The sequence below is a fragment of the Crocuta crocuta genome, unplaced genomic scaffold (assembly GCF_008692635.1).
Source record: "Crocuta crocuta isolate KB4526 unplaced genomic scaffold, BGI_CrCroc_1.0 scaffold458, whole genome shotgun sequence".
In the NCBI taxonomy this organism is placed as follows: domain Eukaryota; kingdom Metazoa; phylum Chordata; class Mammalia; order Carnivora; family Hyaenidae; genus Crocuta; species Crocuta crocuta.
In genome coordinates, this window is record NW_027531908.1 from 193,040 (window position 1) to 210,539 (window position 17,500).

Sequence of the window (17,500 nt, forward strand, 5' to 3'; positions counted from 1 at the left end):
TCAGGGGGCGCCGGGGGTGGGGACTCTGCTGAAGGGTGGAACCTGGGCTCTTGGCCCCCATGCCGGCAGGTCCGTACACTCCAGGCCCCAGGCCCCGCCAGCCGAGCTCAGGAACCAGGCCTCGGCCAGGCCGGTGGCTCTGTCCCCCGCCGGGGCGGTGGCGAGGCCAGGAAACACCGTGTTCTCAGAGCTGGCTGCAAAGTAATGGCTCTTGAAACAGCCGCGTGGAAACAGCGAGGGCAGCCTCGGAGCAGAGGCAGAGCCGCAGGAAGGAAGGTCATCACTGTCAGGAAACAGGCTGTGGATGCCGCTGGGATTTAACCCTATGTGCATACCCGGGGGGGCCCCGCTGCACACCCCAGTGGGCACAGCTCGGACCCTCACTCACGTTATTCTACGTTGCTACTCGCTACGCTGAGGGTATTTTTCCGGCAGACGGGTCTCGCTTGCTGCATCTGCCTGGTAATAAACGGACGGCCCGTCTCCTCTGCTCGGATTGCATCAGGAGCTCCGGGAACTGAACTCTTCCCCTCCTTCTGGGCAGCTTCCGGGACTGGCTCTGAGGACACCCTCTGAAAGACATGCTGTCCCCCCCCCTCCCCCAGTGTGGGGCCCGTCTCCTCACTCCCGTCCCCGGGCCCCGAGCACCCCGCTAGCCCTCCGTAGCCCCGGGGCAGGGCCAGCCGCCCCGAGCAATCACCCCAGCCCTGCAGAGAGCTGTCCCACCCTCCGGGGCTGGCAGGAGAGCGGCTGCTGAGGGCGGCACGCACGTTCCTGCTGTCTGGGCGTCATCAGGCTTGGGTCAGGCCCTGGGAGTGGCCGTCCTTCTGAGGTCCTTTGTTCCAAGTGTCCACCCACACCCTGTCTCAATGAGAGGGCAACTACGAATGTGCCCGGCTGCCCTCAGCCGCGCCTGGGACAATGGGCTGAGTGTGAAGGTCGGCCTGGTCACGGCAGCACGGGCCACAGAAGGTCATGGCTCCCGGTGACGGCGTGGAGCTGCTCAGCTTGGGGTGGTGGCCCGGAAGGGCCTGCGGTGCCGCTGGGACAGCGTCCTGGGCCAGGCAGGCCGGGGCTGCCGTGGGCTCAGTGTGGGCACACAGCACACTGAGGTCCCTTTCCCAAGGTGGGAAGCTGGGGGGAGGTACTCAGGGTCACACGGTGAGTTTCTGGCAGGGCCCAGGCCGATGGCCCTGCCCTGAGCTGGCCAACACCTGCTGTCCAGAGCGCGCCTTCCCGGGCACTGACCGCCCCGTCTGCTTGGCCTCCTCGCCCTCAGGCTGCTCATCACCTCGCAGACCCTGGCCTCTTTGGAGGTGACCAGACAGGACCGAATGGGCCCCAGCCAGCCACCTCCTCCTCCCGGACAATTTAGACTGATGGGAAAGTGCGTTCACATCTCCCTAGCATTCGCTGGCCGGGGCCACATGCTGGACACAGTCAGAGCTTCTGAGTCCCCCGCGAGAGGGGTCCTGTCTTCAGGGTACTTGGGGAGGGTCGCGGGGGTGAGCCGGCCGCTCTCTGCCCCCCCCGCCCCGTCCTCCGTGTGGCTCGTCCAGCTCGCGTGACCAGGTGGCTCTGCCCTGTGCCCCTTTAGCTCTTGCGGACGAAGCTGGCTACTACTTCTTCAACGGCAACTTCAAGGTGGACAGCCCCAAGAACTTCAACATCGCGGGCACCGTGGTCAAGTACCGGCGGCCCATGGACGTCTACGAGACCGGCATCGAGTACATAGTGGCACAGGGGCCCACCAACCAGGGCCTGAATGTCATGGTGCGTGAGCCGCGGGCTTCGGGCCGGCCGTGCCGAGCCGTGGCCCCAGCGTGTGTGCACGAGGCCGGGTCTCCTCCCGCCGAGCGAGGGTCCTGCCCGGTCACTCCTCCTGCATCCGTGCACTCGGGCTCTAATGCCTTTACTCAGTCTCTCAGCCCGTCAATGTGTGCCTCACATGCCCATTCACGCGCTCACCCAGCCGCCCACAGCCTCAGCCCTCGCTCAGTAATCACTCACTCATTCATTCACTCACTCACTCATTCACTCATTCACTCACTCATTCACTCACCCACTCACTCACTCACCCATTCACTCACTCACTCACTCATTCACTCACTCACTCACTCACTCACCCATTCACTCACTCACTCATTCATTCACTCACTCATTCACTCACTCACCCATTCACTCACTCACTCACTCATTCACTCACTCATTCGCTCACTCACCCATTCACTCACTCACTCACTCACTCATTCACTCATTCACTCACCCACTCACTCATTCACTCACTCACTCTTTCATTCACTCNTTCATTCACTCACTCACTCACTCATTCACTCATTCACTCACCCACTCACTGATTCACTCACTCACTCACTCATTCATTCATTCACTCACTCATTCACTCACTCACTCACCCATTCACTCACTTGCTCACTCATTCATTCACTCACTCACTCACCCATTCACTCACTCACCCATTTACTCACTCACTCACTCACCCATTCACTCACTCACTCACTCACCCATTCACTCACTCACTCATTCACTCACTCATTCACTCACTCATTCATTCACTCACTCATTCATTCACTTGCTGCTGTCCTTAGTGGCCCTGGTGACTGGCATACCAGGAAACTGCAGTCATCAGGGTCTGTGGGTTGCTAAGGACAGGAAGCAGATGAGGGTGCAGGGATGCAGGACCCCTCCTCACTCCGTAGTTGGGGGTCTACACCCCCTGTGTACTTCCCTGCTCCTGGCCCCAACGACACTGTGGCATTTCTGCCTTGTCCTCAGTGCTAGGGCGCCTAGAAGTGCTTGTGGCCCCCCGCTGCCCATTTCTCCCCCTGGATGCTCCCAGCTTCTCGGGGCTCGGCACGGGGGTGAGGAGAGGGCAGGAGAGAGTTTGGGCCTGCTCTGCTCTGCCCGCTGGGAGCGTTCCCATGGCTAGTGTCTAGATACAAGTGTCGTTGCCACGTGGTGCCCCAACATCGAGGAAACATATGAGGACGTGTCCCTGTAAGCAAGTGACGTCCAGATGGGCAGTTTCTGATGTTTTTCAAGGTCTGCGGGTTTTAGTGGAAGCTGAGGGGTGCAGCGGGGCCACAGTCCACCCAGCTGAGCTGGTATGATTTCCGGATCCTCCCCTGGTGGGCATTTACAGCCTCGCTTTGTAGGCGAAGAAACATGGGCACAGAGGGATGGCAGGGCTTGGGGCCTGAGGCAGCATGGGGCCGGAGCCCCTTGTGTCTGGTGCTCTGCCGGAGAGTTCTCTAATCATGGTGCCCCCACCCCCACTGCTGCCTGGCTGCAGAGCCCTGGATGGCCCCAGAATCTAACGGGGGCCACGTATTTCTTCATCTTTCCTTGGAGCTGCCCCTGGGGCTGACCGGCTGCCTGGCTTCTCTCCCTGCCTGGAGCTGTGCTCAGGTCCGGATCCCAGGAAGCTGACCCCGTGACGGACGGTCTGTGTGCAGTGAGGCTTAGGGCATTGTGTCAGGAGCAGTGGCCGTGAGAGGGTGAGGGGGACAGGAATGGACAGAGGGAGATGTTGCGCCCTGGTGCTGGGGTGACCAGAGCCTTAGCTGATCTCAGCGGGGGCTCTGGGGTCACAGTGGCCCCTCAGAGCCTCCTGGAGTTGAGGCAGCGAGGCGTGGCCTAGTTGTCGGAAGCCACAAGGTTGGGTGTGACCTCAGGAGGGGCAGCTTTCTTTGGCCAAGGGACATTCCTGGGGGAGGTCTGGCTATGAACTGTCCCCAGCACCCTCTGGGCAGCTCCTGGAGGGTGAGGTCTGGGGGTCGCCGCCACACCCACTGGTACCTAGAACACGTCCACCTTAGCAGGAAGGGCTCCTCTAGAATTCTGGTGGGTTCCTCCCCGGGAAGGCTGGTGAGGTGACCGGCGGCTGGCCCGGGGCTTCCAGCCAGTCACTTGTCTCCTGCGCTACCCACTCTGAATTCTCCTCTGCTCCGCTAGGTGGCTGACCCGGCCAGGTGTCCCAGGCCCTCCTGCCCGAGGGGCCCGGGATCCTGCTCTCCAGGCCCGTTGGCACGGGCAGGGGATACCAGGAAGAGCCCAGTGGGGCAGCAGGGAACCAGACATATTCCCTGACCTGGGGCTGAAGCATCCCGACACGGGCTCTGTGGTCAGGGTCGATCCCCCTGCTGGGGCGGCCACTCCTTTCTGGCTGCCCTCGGGGCACAGGGTGCCAAGTGGCACGGTCACAGCTTACCATCTGCGGAAGCGGTCCCCAGCATCGGGACCTGTAGACGTGCAGACCCTAAACTGCAGGGGCCAGAAACCCCAAATGCCCCCTGGGTCACTGGGGACAATTGCAGAAGCGACTCCCATTTTGTGCTTCCCTGGGCCACGCTGTCTGCCCGCTGGGGACAAAGCACTACGTCCGGGTGATTCCTGTATGTTGCCTCATGGGGGGCGCCCGGCACCTCGTCCTCACAGCGTCCTGCTGTCTCTCGCTGCACCATGGCTTCACTGTGTATGGTCCCATCGGGCGGCAGTTCCCGGGTGACGCAGCCTAGGGTAGGCCCAGTGCATCTCACTGCCCTGTGCCTGCTGCGGCAGGTGAGTGAGTGCCCTTGCCCTTGGGGCTACACCTCGTTCCCGTCCTTGCCACCATGGGTATTCCATTCATGCACTTACTGTGCCATCCGTGGGGGGACCGAAGGCAGAGGCTGGCCCGTGTCGGCTGGCAGGGCCATGCCGCCTACAACCTGGCTGTTCGGTGCCCCTCCCATGGGGGGCGCTCCCGGGTGAGCACTGACAGGGGACACGGTGACGCACCTCTGACGCCTGTGGTAGGACCTGTCCCCATGTGCCGTTTCCAGGCCTCCTCACGCCCAGCTAAGCCCGTCCCACCCAGGATCCTGAGTAACCACTCACACCGTGTACACAGCCCATGAGCCCGTGTGTGCTCTTCCTCGGGCTGCGGCTCTTCCTACACATTAGATGATCCCCCCATGCGTGAGGCCCCCTGGGAGGATTTCCGCTCGGTGCAGTGTTTTTGAAGCCACCCCTGGACGGGGCTCTCGTGAAACAGCTTGTACGCCTCCCCCCGTACCAAGCTAACCCATCCTTGAATCAAGAGTGGCCATGTCTCTCCTCTACGAATTCATCGTAACGGTACCTCGTGCGTCCGTCGCTGGGTGCCAATCGATGCCAGGGTAGGGTTGCGGTCACCGGTTGAGACGGCGGTCTGGTCCTCTGCTCTGATTGTGCCTGATCCCAGATGCAACGCCTCCACCATATGACGGATGGCTGCTGGGCCCTCCCGGCTGAGTAACCTGGGGGAGTTCAGCTCTGGCCGCACGGGCCACTTGATGTCCTGTGGCCAGAGGTTTCCAGCTACAGTAGGGCCCGGTGGCATGTCAGCAGCTCTTTTCCAAAAGATGTGATATTTATTTGTGGTGGGCGGCATGGCGGGCTTGCCGGAGCTCGAGGGGATTACGCTATCATTTTCCTATCAAGGCTTCCAGAAAGCCCACACGACATCTCTCCCCACCGCAGAGGTCTCTATTACTATAGACCCAGCTCGGCGTTGTGGCCCAAGAGGCAGGCTGTTCATACCACAGCCCGGACCTGCTGCAGAGCCCCTTCTTCTCAGGCACCCCACTGAAAGCCGCCAGCTTCTTACGGTCCCCAGTGTATGGACTGGATCAGTGTCTCCGGATATGTGACATGCCATGTCCAAAATTCTTCCTCATAAGGGAAGGAATGAGATGCAGGACTCTGTCCTTTACTTTTGAGGACAGTCCTGGCTTGCCCTGGGCTGGGGGGGGGCAGGGCACTGGATCTTCGTGGGGTTGAACGTAAGGTCTCCTGGAAGACATGGGCTTTCCAAGGCCTCCCTCATCACTTCCTGCTCAGCTGGCCTGATAGATGTGATGCCATCCATGTCGAGGACCCGTGTGACGTTCTGTAGAAAGGTCCAGGCCCCTGTCGTGTATTTGTGGAGTGGGGAGTTAGCACAGCCCCAGGGCAATCCTGCAAATGTATCCTGCTGTCCATACCGGGTGAACAAAACCCACTTCTGCTCCTCTTCCCTACAGGGGTGGAAAAGAAGGTCTTTGCCACGTTAGTGGCCACATGTGATCAACTTGAGGTCATGTTGTTCTGCTCCGGGAAAAACAGCGTATCTGTCACAGAGCTGTAGCCGGGGCTCCCCGCCGTCCTCCTGGGTCTGTCTAGTTGCCCTAGGGGCCACACTGTTGAGTGAGGTGAGGGATGCGGGGATCACCACCCTGCGTCTCTCAGGTAACATTAGGAGGGGCACTGGTCTCTGCATTTTGCGCAGGAGGCAATACTGTTTTGGATTCGCTCTCTTGGATGGGGCTGGGGGTCAGGGGCTGGGGTCACCGGCTTCCACGTAGCTCCCCCTGCTACGGTAGCCTCTACGCTACAGGCTCAGGAGCCAACCACCAGCAATGGACTTGGGAACTGGTTAAGCCTTGGACCCAGCGTGAGCCCCACTGGACACACTGTGAGCCAAGCCTGGGCCATAGTTGGGTCACTACTTGTCACCCACAAGCTCTCACACTAACAGGGGGCAGCGATGATGCTTTGGGTCCCTGATAAACTATGACAACTTGGACCCTGGTTCCCAAATGTCTATCCATTTCTCCAGCAAACAGTTAACCAAGTCAACGGCTGTAGGCTCTTTGGGAGAGGAACTGGGAGGGTCATCACCATGCACACTTGCGGGCCTTTGTCCTGGGGACCGGGCCGTTCCATCACTCAGTGGATTCGGGGTCCGAATGCTGGCCCAGGAAATCGGGTGGAGCTGAGATGTTCCTGCGACATATGTCCTCCACCCCCTGAATATCCACTCTTGATGCCTTTTGATCTTACAGATTGAGAATCTCCTTTTCTGGTCCCATTTATTTGTCCCTGGGAGTCCTTTGTCCTGTCCCCTGTGTGTCTCTGTGGGTCAGGCCTCCTGGCCACCACATCAGCTTCCCTTCTCCTGATGATTGGCGGGGGGTGGAGTCTGTAAGAGCATCTCCTCCCATCTGCCCTGGGCTGAGGTCACTCAACGGCGTCCCTCGAAGTGATGTTTGTGCCTTCTCACTGGCACATTTCTTTTCACTCCGGTGACCAGGACACCCTCCAGGCGCTCTGGCAGGAAGCGGCTGCCTGGTGGGTTCTCCAGCCCCCTGGGCTCCCATCACCTGCCTTGGCTTTATCCTCCGGCCGTAGGGTGGCCTCACTTTCTCCAAGCTTCCAGGAGCCTCCCTGGGGGCACGCTGGCACTTTCTCCCAGAGCTACGCACGTCCGGGTGAGAAGAAAATGCAGACGGGGTTGTCGTCGGCTTTATTACTTCTAGAGCATCCTCTGCGCTCCGTGCGCCCTTCCCGGCCTGTGCCTCCAGCGGACAGCTCCCTCTGCCCCCGCCCTGGGCACGCCCCTGCTCTGCGGGCCAGCGGCCCTTGTGGCGAGGTACAGCGCTGGCTGGTGAGGCCTCGTCCTTCCGTCGAGGGTGCGCCCCTGGGAAGGGCGTGGCTGTGGCCGAGCAGGGGCTGCTCAGGGACTGGAGCGCAGCTTTCCTCCAGGGGCTCGAGGGCCGCCCCCCGCTTGGCCAGCGGGGGTGAGGTGCCGCTTCTGCTCCGTCCCAGGTGTGGAACCAGAATGGCAGGAGCCCCTCCATCACCTTCGAGTACACGCTGCTGCAGCCGCCGCACGCCGGCCGCGCGCAGCCCGTCTACTACAGCTTCTCGGAGCCCGCCTCGGACAGCGCCGAGGGCCAGGAACTGGACGGCGCCGCGCTCCTGGGCTTCCTGCGGCACAACAGCTCCTCCTACGGCGAGGCATCCTCGGAGCGGCTGGGCCTGGACCACCGGCTATTCGGCCACCTGGGCCCAGGGATCGAGCTGGGTCTGAGCAAGGGCCAGGAGACCAACGAGGTGTGCGAGCAGGCCGGCGGCGGGGCCTGCGAGGGACCCCCCAGAGGCAAGGGCTTCCGAGGTAACCAGGAGGGGTGGGGCGGGATGGGGGCTTCCTAGGGAGGGGGGCTTGGGCAAAGGGTCTTCAGGCCCCTGCGGCCCGCAGACGAGGCTGATGAGAGGCTCCTACCGGCAGCTTCCCTGGGACGGGCACAGCACAGGCCCCTTCGCTCATGCCCTGCTTTCCTCCATTCCCTCCAGTGGATACGGCTGTCCCCACTTGACAGATGGGGCGGCTGAGGCTTAGGTGGAGGCTGGGCTTTCCCCTGGCCATGGCTGAGCTGCGAGCTGGACCCTGGACAGTCGGACCTCAGAGCCCATGCGCTTGCTCCTTTGGTAGATGCAGACAGACAGCACGCCACGGCTTGGCAAGAGCTCTGGGAGGGGACAACGGGCCAGCGAGGGGGCATGGGGGGACCCCGAGTTCTCAGAGGGGGTGGCCCCTGACCTGAGGGTTTGGGAACCAGTGAGGAGTAGCTGGGTGAGGCTATGGGAGAGGGGTGGGGTGAGAGAGAGCCGCTGAGGGACAGATAGCCTAGTGGGGCAGATTTCAGGGAAGCAGCAGGAGGTGTAGCCAGAGATGCAGGGGTGTGTCGGGGTCCTTGAGATGCAAGGGTGTGTTGGGGTCCTTGAGATGCAAGGGTGTGTCTGGGTCCCTGAGATGCAGGGGTATGTCAGGGTCCTGGAGATGCAGGCGTGTGTCAAGGTCCTTGAGATGCAAGGGTGTGTCGGGGTCCCCTAGATGCAGGGGTATGTTGGGGTCCCTGAAGTGTAGGGGTGTGTTGGGTTCCCCAAGACGCAAGGGTATGTCGGGGTCCCCGAGATGCAGGGGTGTGTCAGTGTCCCTGAGATCCACACCCGGAGTCTGGCCCTGTTCCTGAGGGCCGTGCAGCGGTCACCAGGGCTGTCTGGACGGCCTCTCCAGTTTTCAGGACCCCGAGAGCCTTCTAGTAGAAGACACCTTCGAGGCTGTATTAACCCCCAGGACTGCCGTAACAAATCACCCCAAACTTGGGGGCTCACGACAAATAGAAATTCATTCTCTCCCAGTTCTGGAGGCCAGAAGTCCAAAATCAAGGTGTCAGCAGGCCCAACACTCTCTCTGGAGGCTCCAGGGGATGGGGGCGGCCCTTCCCGCCTCTCCCGGTTTCTGGAGGCCCCCGGTGCCGCGTCCCTTCAGCCTCTGCCTCCGTGGTCACACGCCCCCTCCTCTGCGCATGTGTCTCTGCCTGTCTTCCCTTCCGAGGACGGCATTGGCTACAGGGCCTGCCCTGAGTCCCTGATGGCTCATCTTGAGGTCCTAACCACCTTTATGAGGTTATAACAATAAGCTCACACTCCGAGGTTCGGGGCAGGTGTGAATTTTGAGGGGGCCCCTACTTATTTATTTTTTAAAAATGCTTATTTATATATCTTGAGAGAGAGAGACAGGGATAGAGAGTGAGCAGGGCAGGGGCAAAGAGAGAGGGAGAGAGAATCCCAAGCAGGCTCCACGCCGTCAGCACAGAGCCCCACGCGGGGCTCGAGCTCACAAACCGTGAGATCTTGACCTGAGCCGAAACCAAGAGTCGGACACTTAACGGACTGAGCCCCCAGGCGCCCCGAGGGGACCCTGTGTAATCCGCTGCAGGTTTCCCTTCGGGAGCCTGTGCACGCGCCCACCTGGGGGTCTGTGCCCTCTCACTGCCTCCGGGGGCCTCTCGGCTCAGGTCTTTGCCCCACGGTACCCCACCCCGCCCCCATGGGCGGCCCTGCGCCCACACAAGGGAGCACTTGAGAGTGAGCCACCTGTCTCCCTCGTAGACGGCAATGCCACCGGGACGGCTCTCGCGGGGGACAAGGATGACGCAGAGGTGGACGCGCGTCTCCCCTCTCAGCAGCTCCTCTCTGCCAATGCCATCTCCGACCAGCTCCTGGGCGCAGGCTCCGACTCCAGGGAGCTCCCCTTCAACGACACTGGCAACAGCATCTTTGTGCAGGGCGCCCCGAGGAGCTCCCCGGCTGACAGCCTCTATATGGACTACGAGGGAGCCGGCGCTTACCTGCTCAACGGGTCCTACCTGGGGCTGAGCAGCGACAGAGTGACTAACACCTCCTCCGAGGCCCCGTTCCCCAACGCCAGCGCCAGCCTCCCCGCCGTGGCCGGGAACAGGACTCACAAGGCCAGGTAGGAGGGGCTCCCCCTCACCCCCCACTGTTGGGGAAGCCGGGGCGGGTCAGGTAGGTGAGGCCAGACCCCCGGGGCCATGGGGGAGAGTCACTCCTGCCCAGGCTCCCCGCCCCCTGGATCTGAGCAGGACGTCAGCAGAGGGTTTTAGTGAGTCTTCCCCGCAGGTTTGGCCCACGGGTTAAAGCGGGTGCTGAGAGTCCGCGTGCGGCTCTGACACTGGTCCCGGGGGGGAGGGGTGGACACCGGCAGTTGTGAGCCCTCACTGTGGGCCAAGCTCGGGCTAAGATGCCTGCAGGCCTGGGCTCTCCGTCCGGACGGTCATTGCGCACATGGCTGCTGGGCAGCTCACGGAACGTGCAGTGGCTCGGCACCAGCCTTCACTGCAGGCCTCAGAGGAGGTGGGGAGAGGCCGTGGGGTCCCTTCGCTGCAGGCCACAGAGGAGGTGGGGAGGGGCCAGACCCCGGAATCGGGCACTGGGAATGAGGCCCTGCTTCAGGGCCCAGAGCTACCTCTAGGAAGGGTTCAGTGAGACTCTACCTGGGCCAGGCCCCCAGAGCTGGGATGCGCCTGGGGACGCCTGGACAGTCACACCTGGGGACACGTGGACAGTTACAGCCGGGACACCTGGACAGTCGTGGCTGGCCCTGGGTCGGCAGTCGGGAGCAGGGTGGCCCCAGCTGCCACCATCCTTACCAAGAGACAGTCTCTGGGGCCGGGTCCCTTGGGCCGACGATGGCCACCCTGGAGTGTCCCTGCACTGTCTCCCAGAGGCTCAGCGGGCAGTGAGGCTGCTTTGAGCAGAGTGAGCCGGGCTCAGCTGTCATTGGTCGTGCGTGGAGATTGGGGGTGGGAAGGACTCAGTGGATTTTGTTTTGTTTTCTGAAGATCAGCCCAAACCCCTTGACTTTAGACCCCAAACACGAAGGGGGCCCTGGCCAGGGCTGAGGATGAGAGGGGCCTCCTTGAGGCCCTGGGGTTCACTCACAAGCTGATGAGGTTGGGGTGACCCTCTCGCTCTCACCCAGGGGACGAGAGCTGCAAAGTGGGCCCCCCACGGCCCATGAGGTGCCCACCGCTTTTCTCAAGCTCTTTTCTGAGCCCCCCCCCCCAAGGCCCCTCCCCCTGTTGCAGGGGCCGATGGGGCATCAGGCTCATGGGGCACATCTTGTTACCTCTTACAGGCTCCGGGTGGAATTCTTGTTTGCAAATGTGGACAGAGTAAAGCTCTGGAACCTTCTGTGGCTGCCCTTCTCCCCCCAGGGCCCACCAGGGCTGTCTGCTCACCAGACCAGGGGCCCAAAAATGTGCAGGGTGTGGGGTTTGGGGGACGCGTGGGACCCAGCGGCTGAACGGAATGACAGGCTTTGCTTCGAGGTGCAGATCTGAGTCTGAGAGCCAGGTTCATGGGGTTCACAGGCATGGGGCCGGGGTTCACAGGGGGTCGGCACCTGCCGGTGGGACCCAGCCGGTTACTGAAGGCTCCCAGCCCGCTTCCCGCATCCTTAACCTGGGCTGTTTTCAGGTCCCGGACTGTGCCTGGGGGATTACAGTCCATCCCAGAGGCCCCGAGGGAATGATTCCGGAAATAGAACACGAGTAGTTCAGTGAGCCTCCAGGGCAGGGACGGGACTCTCCCGGGGACTGAAGAAGGTCCCCCCACCCTCCACAGGTCCCAGAGTCGGCGTCCCTCCCTCCACAGGTGTGGGGGCAGCACAGAGGCCCTGCTGTTTTAATGCAGCCTGCGGCCTGAACAGAGCCCGGGACTGGGTCACCCCCCCCAGCCGCGTGCCCTGCACTTCCCGTGTGACTCAGGCATGTCTCTGACTCCCTGTCCACGTCCCTGAGTGAGGGCCCGCCAGTCGGGCAGCCGAGGGCTCCCAGGCCAGGTCGTGCACAACTCTGGGTCCCTAGGCCACATTTTCAAGAGTCTGTCCTGCCCTCCGCAGGTGAATCTCAGCCTGCTCCTCACCCCGCAGGGGTCCTGGCTCTCAGGGCCTCAGGGAGGCAGAAATCAGTGCGATGGACGGTCCACACTCAGAAGGTCCCGCCGTGGTGACTCCGGGCGGCGCCTCCAGCCGGCTGCCATCAAAGGGTGTTGCGGAGCCGAGACCAAAGATGGTCTTTGGAGATAAAGGGCTGAGGGCGGCCGCAGGGAAACCACCAGGCCAAAATAGCCACCGCGCCGAGCGTTGTCCAAACACAGGAAGTCGTGTCTGCGCGGCAGAGGCCGAAATCAAAGGGGCAGCTCAGAAAGGAAAGGTTATTTTCATCCCAGAACAGCCTCGAACAATCAAGGGAGGCCCCTGGTCACCAGAAGCAGACGTTGGGAACCAGCGTGCAAGACAGGGAGACGCAGGGTCTCTCTCCTGGGCCCCCGGAGGGTCCCGCCCGCGGGGTCTGAGCCTCGCGCCCTGGGGCTGCTGGAGACGGGCCCGCGCTTCCTTCCGCAACGAGTTAGGGGTTCCGCTGCTGTGCAGACTCCATCAGGGTTTTTCAGGAGGGGCTTGGTTGGCATGACGTGTGCCCGTGCAAGAGTGAGGTGTGGGCGGCGCCTCCAGAAATACCTTTTGTGCTTAAAACCTGAAGGGTTATTTTGAAGCCGGCCGCTCTCTCCCGAGTTCAGAATGAGTCACGCAGCCGGCTGGCTGAGGAGTGTGTAATTACTTGGAGAAGGTTCTAGCTTCCCCGGTGGGTGGGGCGGTGGGGCACGGCTGGGACCTTCTCATCTCTCTTTGCTCTTGGGGAGAGTTCACAGCCATCGAAAGGAGGGTGGGGGACCCAGCCAGCAAGCTCGGTGCTTTCGGATCAGGCATTCACAAATCAAGTCCTTCCTCGAGGCCTCGAGGGGAGCTGGGTGCGCCCTGGAGGTTTCTCCGGCTCCTTTGCTCTGAGATGACAAGGTCTTGAGTGGGTGGGGGAACCGCATTTAAACTTTTTTTTCTCATTCTTGAGGAGGTGGGAGGAGGACCTTCCTCTTCCCCCCGAAATCTGTGAAAGGGAAGGCTGGCCCCTGGTCATGAAGCCGGCAGGTGAGGGGCTCAGCGGCTCTGAGCGGCCCTGAAACCGGCCACCAGCTCATGGCCTGCTCCCCCTCCCCCTGCTTTCTCCTCCTCCGCCCCTCACCCCTCTCCCCCTCCCTGGGTTGCGTAGCCATATCAGAAGATTCATTACTTAAGGCCGTGGTGGGCGGATTCTTTCCTGGTTCTCAGAGCAAGTTGCACCTTCAGGGCACTGAACATTCCTACAAAAGTGAACGTCCGAGCTCACCCGCTTGTGAAACCCGAGATGTGGAGCGAGCTCCCCGTGGGATCCAAACCAATGTCTGGTTCACAGAATCGACTGGAAAGCCCTTCGGAACGGATGCCCCGAAACGTTCATTAAGCCCAACCACCGAGGTGGTACAAGGTCCCTGGGAAGGGACCCGTGTGCCCGTGTCCACAGGGAGGCCCTGTGAAAGGGTGTCAGCTCTGGAGGACGGGCAGTGGTGCTGGGCGCCAGGGCAGCATCCTGTGCAAGAGGAGTGCGGGGGCCTGACCCGTGTCCCGTCAGCCAGGCCATCGCCCCACGTCCCCGTCTGCGGCCGCAGGTCTCCGTGGGCGCCTTCAAGCTCTGTGCTACATCTCCGTGTGGAGGCAGGGACTCTGACGGGCGCCGCTGCCGCCCTCTCCCTCCTCCCCTGCTGAGTCCAAACCCAGCCTGCACCTGGTGGGCCCCAGCACACCACTGGTTCAAAGAAGCAAACAGTCCTAACAATAGTTGGCTTCAGCCGCCCGCGCTCCAGCCAAGAATCGTAGCCGGTTGCTGGCGCGGACCCAACTCGCTTTCCCCACACCAGCAGCCATCACAGACCTGGGCAGAGGCGTCTGGAGGGGACCGGCCACTCCCCTGTCTGCCACTGAGCTTTTCTGTTTTGATACTCGGAGGCTGAATGGCCAGTGTCCCCATTCAGGCAGAGTCCCGGCTGAGGGAGGCTGGGAGGGAGAATCCTGGCACGTTCTCCGCGTAGAAGGTGCCGTCTGCGGTCCCTCCTGGGGGTGGGGAGAAGGAGTCCGCCGGCCCAGGCTAGCAGGCAGCCCTGGGAGGTGTGCGTGCATGCCGGGCGCAGTGGCCATGCCAGGGGGGCCCCCAGCTCGCCCCCACCCAGAAGGAGCTTCAGCAGCTCCAGCGCCGTGAGCTCCGACTGTCACCCATCCAGGCAGGAGAAAGGAGAGCATCTGTTACGTCCTAAAGCCAGCCTTCCTGTGAGGCCCCCTCCTGTCCTCTGCTCTGGACAGTGGGCGGCTGAGCCTGACTGTGGGGACTCGCCAGGGTCGGCACAGGTGTGCCCGCGGCCCTCGGTGAGCGCCCGTCCCCTTCTCCGCTTCTCCCTTCCAGGACTAGGCCCAAGGCGCGCAAGCAAGGCGTGAGCCCAGCGGACATGTACCGGTGGAAGCTCTCGTCCCATGAGCCCTGCAGCGCCACCTGCACCACAGGTACCGGCCTCTGCTCAGCCCCCCTCCCTCCTCCCCCACCGCGTGGGGTTGGCGCCACGGGGCCGCGCACCGGCTGGGGGCCCCGAACTGCCCGCCGCAGGGAGCTGTCTAGTGGCTTCCTGACCCGGGAGGGGGGAGGTGGTGGGGGTCCGTGTCCTCATGCTCACGGCGTGCGGGACCCAGGAAGGCCCAGCCCCCCCCAGGGGGCGAGTGTGGAGACTGCTCCCTCATCCGCTGTTCTTCATGTGGTGTCTCGTGAGAGCTCACGTCCCTGTGGTTAAAACTACGACATCTCAAGCGGGGAGGATTTCGCTTTTGTTTACAGCAACCTAGGAAGGGAAATAGACCCGTGGAGAAATAGGACAGGTTCTAGGACCTTGTCTAGGAGCTGGGCAGGTAGGAGGGTAANACGTGGTTAGTGGTTAGGGGTGCTGAGCTGGGATTGGAGTCCATGTCTGTCCGCCCGCATGGCTGGTGGCCACCCGCCCCTTCAGACGCTGGCCGCAGCCACCAGGGACCTGGGGTCCCTCCCCTGGGGCCGGCGGCAAGCTCAGTGTCAGACCCAGGGCCAGCCCCCCGCGGCAAACGTTGTGGGAGACCCCGAGTGCCACCTCGCCTGTGCCCAGCACTGCTTGTTTGAGTTTGGCCAGCACCTGGGGCTGCCACTAAAAACGCATGCTGCCCCTACCCTGCCCCTGTCCCCCCAAACTGGCCCCTGCAGCCTCTGGCCAGTGAGGAAGATGAGGCAGAGCCCTCGTGGACCCAGGGGGGCTTGGCCATGCCTCCTGCAGTCCTGCTTGGCACCTTAGGAGATGACCGAGGAAGGGGCTGGGGAGCCTGCCCTGGGGGCTCGGAACAGGCCATGGGTCCTTACGTCCTGCTCACCCTGGAACTTGCTCTCCATTAAGGAGCTGCAGCCCCTTCTGCTATTGAAGACCCCCTCCAGCAGGGTGCGGGGCGCACAGAATGTGGAGGGCAGAGGCCAGCTTTGCAGGCTGTGTGCTGAGCGCGGGAGCTGAACCGCTTGGCCCACCACGCCATGTGCCCTCGGCAAGTGCGTGGTCTCTCTGAGCCTCAATTTTCTACCCGTAAAATGTATTACTCCTGCACACAGGGCTGCCTGGGGAGGTGACGTTGCCTGAGATGGTGGTGAGGGGCCTGATTCCTGGCCCTGGGTTGGGGGGTACAGTCCCCAAGGAGGACATGACACGGCTTCTGGTCACTCACAGAGTGGCCAGGTGTGGGGGAGGCGGGCTGGATTTGTCTCACGTGGTCCAACTGGCCCATAGGATGAACAAAGAAAACAAGTGAGACGGACAGATTTGGGAAAAGACCTGCTTTAGATGAGGCTCTCCAGGAGTGAGTGAATGGCCCCGTTAGAGGGTGAGCTCCCCATCATTGCAAAGGCACCAAGCTGGGCCCAAGTGGCACTGGCAGAAAAGGTGGAGTTGGGTCCCGGCTGAATGGCCTCCCTTGCTGCCTCCTCCCGTCAGCTCGATTGGATTTGAAGCTCATGACCGTGGCCAACTACTCTCAAAATCCCATCTTGCAGGGAGTGCCGAGGCCAGGCTGGGTGGTGGTGGGGTCACAAACCTTCCGTGGCACGAGTGTCTGTGCTAATGTCCTTCAGAGTCGCCTGCACACAGCAGGGGCCCCGCGGCACCCTGCGCTCGGCTCTGAAGGGCCGTCAGGGCAGATCTCCTGCCTCTCGCGCCAGCTCCATTGCAGACAGTCCCTGTCTTTCACGATGCTCTTTGGAGCAACAGAAATGCAGGCGACTGTGGACGCAGCCTGAGCTTGAGCCCAGCTGTGGTTTCAGACTGTCCCTTGGCACTTCCGGCGTGGGGGGGGCTGGGGGGGCTGCGGGGGACTGGGCCGGTGGACCTGAGCCCAGTCCTCTGCTGGTGCAGCACGCTGATCTGTGTTTTGTGCACTGGGGTGCCCTGCTCGGTTTTTTAAAAAATTAACGTTTATTTATATTTGAGAGAGAGACAGAGACAGTGTGTGAAGAGGGGAGGGGCAGAGAGAGAGAGAGGGAGACACAGAATCCAAAGCAGCTCCAGGCTCTGAGCTGTCAGCACAGAGCCCGAAACGGGGCTCAAACTCACAAGCTATGAAATCATGACCTGAGCCGAAGTCAAATGCTTAACCCACTGAGCCACCCAGGCGTTCCCTTGCTCGCTTTTGCTTAAAGAGAAAGCCCCATGCATCAGGTTTGAAAAGCTCTGTGTCCAAGACTGATGTAATGAAGAAGATTGGTGCCTGGACTCTCCCAGCATCTCAGGGAGGTTCCCAACTTGGGGGTGACCCAGCCGAGGGCTGGAGAGTCTGATAGTGTTCGTGTGGCCCTGCCGTGTTTCCACTCGATAGTGGGGACAGAATGGATAATCGGGTGCTTGGCGAGGGTCTGTGAGTCCCCAACCCCGGACCTCCCTGGGCCCCAGAGCCAGTGTCTCTGAGGCCTGGAACATCCCAAGCAGACCTGGCCAGGAAGGCAGCCTCCCCCCGCCCCCCCTGCCCCAGAGGGCTAAGCCTGGCTCGTCCTTTATGGAAAGAAGGAAAAATCCCCATGTAGGGTTGCTTCTCAGGCTGTTCCGTTCCATCCAGGGCCGGGGCTTGGAGAGGCAGGAGCTCTGAGACACGTGCCGCTGGAAAGGGAGAGTGAGGCGGCTGGGCCTTCCCATCAATGGGGAAATTGACTTCCTCCCGGGGACTGGCAGCCCCACTGAAGAGGGCTCCATTATCTCAGTTATTCAGGGAGGCTGGGTACCCCCTCACCCCACCCCACACGTGTGCGCCTGCACGTGTGCGTGCGCGTGCGCACACACACACACACAGCAGCAGCAGCAACAACAAACCCTAACCCCACGTGGTCCTTCACTGATGCTAACAAATCTCCGTGAG

The 17,500-nt window shown here is 61.9% G+C and overlaps 1 protein-coding gene across 1 annotated transcript in view; it reads left to right on the plus strand.

Annotated features, from left to right (window-relative positions):
• The window catches only part of ADAMTSL2 (ADAMTS like 2), a 34,999-nt gene that overhangs the window by 8,609 nt on the left and 8,890 nt on the right, over positions 1–17,500 (plus strand). Inside the window, exons 9-12 of the mRNA XM_077774661.1 lie at positions 1,598–1,773; positions 7,627–7,975; positions 9,757–10,120; positions 14,499–14,596. Coding sequence (XP_077630787.1) covers positions 1,598–1,773; positions 7,627–7,975; positions 9,757–10,120; positions 14,499–14,596 — 987 coding nt within the window. The remainder of the gene's footprint in view (positions 1–1,597; positions 1,774–7,626; positions 7,976–9,756; positions 10,121–14,498; positions 14,597–17,500) is intronic.